Source organism: Tupaia chinensis, unplaced genomic scaffold, assembly GCF_000334495.1.
Source record: "Tupaia chinensis unplaced genomic scaffold, TupChi_1.0 Scaffold144450_1, whole genome shotgun sequence".
Taxonomy (NCBI): Eukaryota; Metazoa; Chordata; class Mammalia; order Scandentia; family Tupaiidae; genus Tupaia; species Tupaia belangeri.
The window spans coordinates 803,222-811,141 of NW_006204309.1; the positions used below are offsets into that span (position 1 = coordinate 803,222).

A 7,920-nucleotide genomic window follows, 5' to 3' on the forward strand; every position below is an offset into this window, starting at 1 on the left:
CCAGGGGGGATGTCCACGCCACAATTCCTTCTCCTCCATTCTCCTCTCGGGATCTTGGGCATGCACGCACACATGCCCGGCGTGAGTTTTAAGTCACTGGGTCCAGGACGCGAACCGCGGTTGACTACATGGGAGTCCAACGACATAGCCATTACGCTAACTGCTGGTCCCTCAATGTTTTTCTTTAAAAGAAGTGAGTTGTGTACAGAGGGTTAAATGCTGTATAGACAAGGGAAGAAAAACTGTGCTAGAACCAACTGATCATCTTCTTCATCTTCATCCACTTCATCTTTCTCCTCTTCCTTATCCTCTTCCTCATCTTCCTCCTTCTCCTTCTTTTTCTTGCTCTTTTCAGCCTTGACAACTCCCTTTTTTGCTGCATCAGGCTTTCCTTTAGCTCGGTATACAGCAATATCCTTTTCGTATTTTTCCTTCAGCTTAGCAGTCTTCTTTTCATAAGGCTGTTTACCATCTGCAGCAGTGTTATTCCACAGCTCTCCCAGTTTCTTATGGATAGGCCAGGATGTTCTCCTTTGATTTGGGGACGACATTCAGAACAGAACAAGAAAAAGGCCGAAGGTGATCTCTTGGAGCATTGGGATCCTTGAACTTGTTTTTGTTTCCCCTTTAGGAGGGATATAGGTTTTCATTTCTCTTTCATAATGGGCCTTGTCCGCCTTTGCCATATCTTCAAACTTTCCTTTCTCTTTAGCAGACATGGTCTTCCACCTCTCTGAGCACTTCTTAGAAAACTCTGAGAAGCTGACTGAAGCATCTGGGTGCTGCTTCTTGTGCTCCTCCTGGCAAGTTTGCACAAAGAATGCATATGATGACATTTTGCCTCTCTGCTTTGCCCATGTTTAAACATCTTCCCTCCATGAGGCACAGAGTCGCCCAGTGCCCGTCTGGCTCTCACTTGCCCTGGTGCTCTCTGTGAAGCTCAATGTACTACAATCTCTCCTACATTTTTTTAAGGGAGATGTTTGTATTATAGGGCACATGCACCTGCCAGAGAGATAGAGAGAAACAGAGAGACAGAAAGGGAGAAATCACCCCCTCCCCCAGGGGGATGATCATGCTGCAATTTGTTCTCCTCTATTTTCCTCTTGGGATTTTGGTCATGCATGCACATTTGTCCGGCGTAAGTTTTTTAAGCCAGCCACCAGGTCTGGGATTCGAACCACAGTAGACTACATCGGAGTTCAGTGACATAACCATTACACCATCTGCTGGTCCCTCTCCTACATTTTTAATCCAGCTTCTCCTAACATTAAATACATACATAACCATAGTACAATTACCAAACTAAGATTAACATAGACGTCCATAGATGCAGGACAGTGGCTACTTGTGCTAGAGCCTCAGGGAAGAGCACTCTTGGGTCAGTAGATGGCCCTCAGATTTGCAAGCCAATCACGTGGCTTTTTTTTTTTCATTGAATCCACTTGTGATCTGTTCTTTTTCTTTTTTATTAAGCTAATCTATGTAGTTCTTTTAGGAGACACAGAGAGTGAGACAGAGACAGAGTCAGCATCCTCAACCGTGTTTAATGTTACCATCCATTCCCAGCCTAAGCCATCCCCAGATCACAGAGATTTTGTGTCTTGCATACTCACAAAGGCCACCAGACTCAAAACTAAAACTTTTCCATGTGAATCAGCCTCATAGCACTTTGTGATTTAAGAAAACTAGAATTAAGGGTAGGAGAATTCAATGCTCCCCCCAAATTCTCCTACTAATTAGATAGTAGTAATAATGATATTAATAAGAACACCAGAATTTATGGCCTGCTAAACCATGGATTAGTCTTGTGTTTTTTTTTTTAAGATCCTTGAAAATATTAGTCCTCTCAATAAACCAATGTTGATTACACTCGTTTATGTAACTCTTTTGGGGGAAATACAAAAGTGAGAAATAGACCAAAGATCTAAGGTTAAAACTTTGGAGACAGTTGACATTTAGGAAGGGGCCATTGAAGGAATGAAGGGCTGTATGGGGACATGGGAACTTCAATATGAGAAGACACCAAGGCATGAAAGCAGAAAGTGGAACAAGAGCCGACATGAGATTCTGAGTTCCACTTCAAATGCCAAAGGGTTGCTCTCTATCATTGGGCAATAGGCAGTGTGGTTTAGTGGGTTGAACTGACTGACTGTAAGTATTAAGTAAGAGTAGACAAAATACCTTCTTAAAAATTTTTCCAGAGTGCACATGTACTCGTCAGAGAAAGACAGTGAGGGATAAAGAATGAGAGAGTGAGAGAAAGTGGAAAAGGGTCACCATGGGAATGACCTTGCTGCAATCTTTCTCCTCCATTTCTCTCTCCTTTTGGGATTTTGGCCAGGCATCCACACATGCCCAGGGCTTTTCCAAGCTGCCAGGTCCAGGACCCAAACCACAAAATTGGCCATGTGCAATCTGACTGCCTTAACCACTAGGCCGTGGAGCCAGCCTAACAAAATGCCTTTAAGTGATAACAAGGCGGTAATTTGGGGGGAGAGTTTTTTTTTTTTTTTTTTTTTTTTTTTTTCTTTTGAACATGTGCACTCACCAGAAAGACAGAGACTTTTTTCCTATAGAACATGTGCACTCACCAGAAAGACAGAGACAGAGAGACAGAAAGCAAGAAATCACCCCCCAGGGGGGATGGCTACACCACTATCCCTTCTCCTCCATTCTCCTCTCAGGATCTTCTGCATGCATGCACATGCGTCCAGCATGAGTTTAAGCCACTGGAGTCCAGGACTCAAACCATAGTTGACTACATGGGAGTTCAGCGACATAACCATTACACCATCCGCTAGTTCCCCAAGGCAGTAGTTTTTCTACCAATAAAGAAAAACCAGTTTGAAATGTAATGAGTAGTTTCAATAAAATATATTAAAGCAAATTTATAACATTATCTGCAGACTATTGGAAGTCTTGATTCTTCACTCATATTCTTGTAAATTTTAGAAAAAACAAAAGCACTTAAATTTTCATTTGAAGAACAGACTAGCTATGTGGGCTCTGAGTCATTTCCTTCAGGTCCTCACTGATTCCAGGGGAGACCCACTTCAGGCCTGCCTGCCTTTTTCATTCCCAAGGATGACCAGGCTGCTTCCCACCTCCTGCCTCCACTGGACTTTGTGTTGTCTACCCACAGAACCCAGTGAGGAATGCCTACTGTTTACCCTCCTGTCCAATGGTTGAGTTGTCAGTGCCAAGGAGACCTGTATGACCTCGAGGGAAGAACATCGTGCACGTCCTACACGGAAGCTGCAAAGGCTTTTGAAGGATCACTGACCAGGGAGAGTCTGGCTCTCACACCAGAAGCAACCACAATACTTGGGGTGGTTGCCTAGCATTCTCTACGGTTGGCATCAATAGAGATGATTTTTTTTCCCTGCATTTTGCCTCTATATAGTGTTTTTAAGCTTTAATATGTCACTTGGGGCCAACAGGTGGCGTGGTGGTTAAGGCAGCTGGATTCCACATAGACGACTTCATGGTTTGAGTCCAAGACCTGGTAGTCCAAAAAACACACCAAGCACATGTGCATGTGTGCAGAAAGGAGAATGGAGGAAAAGACCATGACATGGCTGTGCCTTCCCCCAAGGGGGGAGTTCTCACCTTCCCTCTCTCTTTGTCTCTCTCCAGCAAGTTCATGCATCTTTAACAAAAAAATTTAAAAAGAAGGAAAAAAATGTCATTATGGTTTTGGAAAAATTTAGCAAAATAGAAACTGAAAACCCTGTTATTGCCCAGATATTCTTGTCCTCTCTGTGATGAATAGGGGTGACCCACGCAGGAACCATCCATGGGGCTTCTCTAGTCCAGACTATATAGTCACCTTCCTGCCCCCACCATGTGCAGCCAAGGCCCTCAGGCTCCATAAATCAGTACAACTCAGCACAAGGCCATCCCACCTTTGTATCTTTCTGGCCCTCCTCTCCCTGGCCCTTAGAGATCTAATGTCCTTGCACAAAAATTTAAGTTTCTGTCTTGCCCTGCTTCTTCCCATCACGACCTCTATTTCCTGGTTTTCCTTTGCCACCTAGGAACCATAGCACGTGCATTTCTTGCAAACAGCTAACTCATACTGCCAATGGGGAACGGACGTTCCCTCTGAGGTGTCCACCAGGCACTTCTCTAAGGATATCTCTACTTTCATTTTTGCTTTTTTTTTTTTGGAGAGGTTTTCACTATAGGGCACGTGCGCTCGCCAGACAGACAGAGAGAGACATAGAGACAGAAAATGAGAAATCACCACCCAGGGGGGATGGTCACGCCACAATCCCTTCACCTCCATTCTCCTCTCGGGATCCTGGGCATGCACGCACACGTGCCCGGCATGAGTTTTAAGCCACCGGGTCCGGGACATGAACCGCGGTCGACTACGTGGGAGTCCAGTGACATAGCCCTTACGCTAACTGCTGGTTCCCTCATTTTTGCTTTTGATATATCTCAGTCTAACTTCTGCTGAGAAAATTTTATTGGTTGTTCCTTCTTATCATAAATTCTGACCTAATAGGCTTGGGAATGGTCGTTCTCTTGAAGTATTTTTCTCAATGAGAATCAAAAATACTTTATCAATTCTTCATGGATCTTCAAGGACAGTTATAACTCAAGATTGTGTGAAGTATATGCTGCAAAGACCAACGATTTGATTATATGTGAATATGTGTCCAGTTTACATTTTTAATACTGAAAATGCCTAAGTGAGGGGGGGGTGGGAAAGGCCAGATTAGCAATGGAAGACTCATTCTTCATTCTTACTTCAGTGGTCCTCATGGATTACACATGCCTTGTCTCCTGAGGTAAGAAGGAAACCACTTCCACTACACGATGTGTTCTAGGACCCTTGATCCTTTTCACCTTCATTCTGCACATTTGGGAATGAACTCGAAAGCTTCTCTCAAACACTGTGAGGCTCTGAGCTCTGAGGAATGGCACCGTGTCGTCGTCTCTGAGTTTACAGTTTAGAATGAGACTTTGAGACATTGCTTTAAAATAAGGTTATACAACATGTATTTGGTTCTTTCCTCACAAAAATAGCATTCGAACCAATAGTGGAATGTAAAGAGTGTTCTTCTTCAAAGAGCAAATCTCCTCTTCCCCCTAGTCATCCAATTAGACCCCCGTCGCAACTTCTGAGCAAGGATGGAACTCACGAGATTAAACCCAGGCCAGATAAAGGAGAACAGACGTGGTTTTTTGCCTTTTTCAGTCTTCCTCCTTAAAAGGTCCCGTGGGAAATGTGGGGGGGAAACAGTATAGAAAGCAAACATAGATACCAGAGACAGTGTGGAAGGAGAGTGGGAGATGGCAGAGGGTAAGAGATAGGGAATCAAGGATGGGAGAAAAAAAGCAAAACATACAGAAAACAAGAAATGGGAAGTTATTTGCTGACAGTAACATGATTGTTGATGTGCTTGATTGAGACAATATACAGTGGACTCTGGATGGAAAATCTCATTTTATATGTTGTAATGATGTACAGTGAATGAATGCACATAAATAAATTTAAATTAAAAAAAAATAAGGTCCCCGGGGAAATCATTATCCTCTCCCCCTGCAGTTGAGTGGAAGAGTCAAACAGCACCACCCCCTTCGGAGTTGCATGCTGGAGAGGACAAAGACACAAGGAAGGACTCAGGTCCCTGAATCACCGCTGAGAGTTGGGCCAACCCAGGAGGCATCTGATCAGGAATTCCCACACTGGATCTGCTGTGCGGGACGGCCGCGTGTGTGTAGTGATTTCATGACTGATCACTTTCCACTCATCTGTAGGGACAGCGAACCAAGGTACCCCTAGGGAGCTGCTATATAGAAAGCTAAAATTTAAAGGGACATAATTTATTTAAGAAAATAGATCATGTTCTCTTCAAAGACATTTTGTAAATCCATAAGGTCAAGTATATGTATGAAAAAGACTCCCACGATTCTGGCCTCAGATGTGACGTCTGAGTTGGGAGTTCTTTGGGGCTTCGGAAACACCGATGAAACGGGTCGGAGACGATCACGGCCCTAACTTTCTTCACTTGCTGCCTCGCTGACCAGGAGGAACAGGCGCTCTTCAATTTCCCTCCTGACACGCTCCCAGGCACAGGGGCTGTATTTCTTTTTCTGTAGGTAGGAGGCGATTCTTCGGAAATAGTTCCGGACAACATTTCCCAAGTCGGGACAAGTCAGATTTTGGACTTTCGCCAACTCCGTCTGTTGGTAATGAAGGCTGGCCAGTAGCTGAGAGAGGAGGAGGTCACCCCACGGAGCATGGCTGTCCTCTGTGTGGAAGAGGTTGAAGATCTGGTCCAACATCTGGTGGTAGAAACAGGTGGCTTCTGTCTCGTGGAATTGGTGTGGTTTCCAAGGAAATCGGAAGTTGATTCTGTCATGGATGCACGACCCAGAAGGAACGTTTTGTAGTTGTCTCAACTTCCTCAAGGTTTCCCTGCTTTCCCCTTGAAGACTGGAAGGCATGCTCCAGCCCAGGGAGTAGGCTGGGTTGAGGCAGAGCATCACCATTAGCAGGTGGAGACGGACCACTGATGGCCGCGAGAGGGCGCGCGGGCACTGGGACCCAGCGACTTCTTCGCATCCAGGTACAGGACTCGAACCATGATCGCTCCGTTGGAAGTTCAGCACCTTAACCATCACACCACACGCCAAAACGTGCTGTGAGGCAACTTTGCGTGCCTTAAGTTGTCATCTTAGACGCATCATGCTCAGTGCCCTCAGAAGGGCGCCTGGCCTCTGCCAGGACTGGACTTCCCCTCTGGAGGCGCAAGGAGCTTTTCATTGTCTGAACTTGCCCTGCCTCAGGCGCTGTAGTGCTCTGAGAAAGCTCAGCGAACCAGTCTTAGCGAAGACGCCGCGTTTTCAGGCTCTTGAGGGCTCCAGCTCATCCCCGCTGTCACTTGCACAGAACGTGGCGGGGCGCGGCGCAGTGCGGGGGCGGGAGACCCTGGGGACTGACTGCGGTGCTGGGACCCGCGGGCGCTGTCACCGTGCAGGGACCCCTCCCCGCGACCGCGTGAGCGCAGAAATGGGCATTTTCGGAGTGTTGGAGCTCAGGGCATGGACTTGCTCGCATTCATGCTAAATCGGGGATTGTGTATTCACTCTCCTCTCTTCCAGTGCGGAAGCCGACTCTGTGTTTTCTAGATTCCCACTCCGTTTTCAGCAGAGAGTCTGGCCATGCTTGGTCAGGTCTTGTGACTCACTGAAAATCTTAGATCGCTTTCACTTCTGGCTACGGAAAGCTTTGTAGCCTGTGTGCAATTCGCCCTGATTCTTTGTGCTGGGCCCCCCTCGCCCTCTAAGGTTGGCAGGGATCCAGCAGGTGGCCTGGAGGTCAAGGCGGTGGACACGACATGGCTGACCGCACATCGAGTCACGGACCTAGTGGCTTGCTTTCTCACTCTCCCTGTCTCTTTTTGTGTCTCTCTCTGGTCAAATTAAAATAAATGAATGAATTAATGAAATAAAAATAATAATAATAAAAAGATGTTCTGGGATCTGGCCAATCCAGGTAGAAAACTGCTCTTGCCGTTTTTTCCTGCCCACTTGAAAATGGTGCTGGGCACTGGGAGGGGCACAGCGGCCTGTCAGGAAACTGGGGAGAGAGGGTTGGGGCTTTGCCATCCCCAGGTTGGGAAGGGAGGAGAGAGTGGGACTGAGCTTTGGGGCCCTAGGGCAGGTGACCTGGGCGATGCTAGTGGGAGGAGCCCAGAGGGAGGGGCGGAGATTTCTCACTCTCCTTGTCACAGTCTGGGAAGAGCAAGCGCCCTGTGGCAAACCCTTAAAAAATAAAAAAGATCCTCAGAGATTTCCTACTGCCCTGCCTGTTCCTCAGCTTTCCTCAACGTTTCACTTTTGATTATTAGAAATATTTTGGCATAATTTTTATTTACAAATATTCAATAAAATTTGCTTTTC

The 7,920-nt window shown here is 46.2% G+C and overlaps 1 protein-coding gene and 1 pseudogene across 1 annotated transcript; both read right to left on the minus strand.

Moving 5' to 3' along the window:
• The window catches only part of LOC102469138 (interferon alpha-17-like), a 6,264-nt pseudogene extending 1,281 nt beyond the window's left edge, over positions 1-4,983 (minus strand).
• Positions 4,984-5,969: 986 nt separating this feature from the next.
• On the minus strand, positions 5,970-6,636 carry LOC102469574 (interferon omega-1). Its single transcript, XM_006167023.3, has one exon. The coding sequence runs from the start codon at positions 6,634-6,636 to the stop codon at positions 6,010-6,012; it is 627 nt and encodes a 208-aa protein (XP_006167085.2). The 3' UTR covers positions 5,970-6,009.
• Positions 6,637-7,920: the final 1,284 nt, after the last annotated feature.

Bases quoted from the DNA above. Each gene is read 5' to 3' on its own strand.
- LOC102469574 (XM_006167023.3), bottom strand. From the start codon at position 6,636: ATGGTTAAGGTGCTGAACTTCCAACGGAGCGATCATGGTTCGAGTCCT.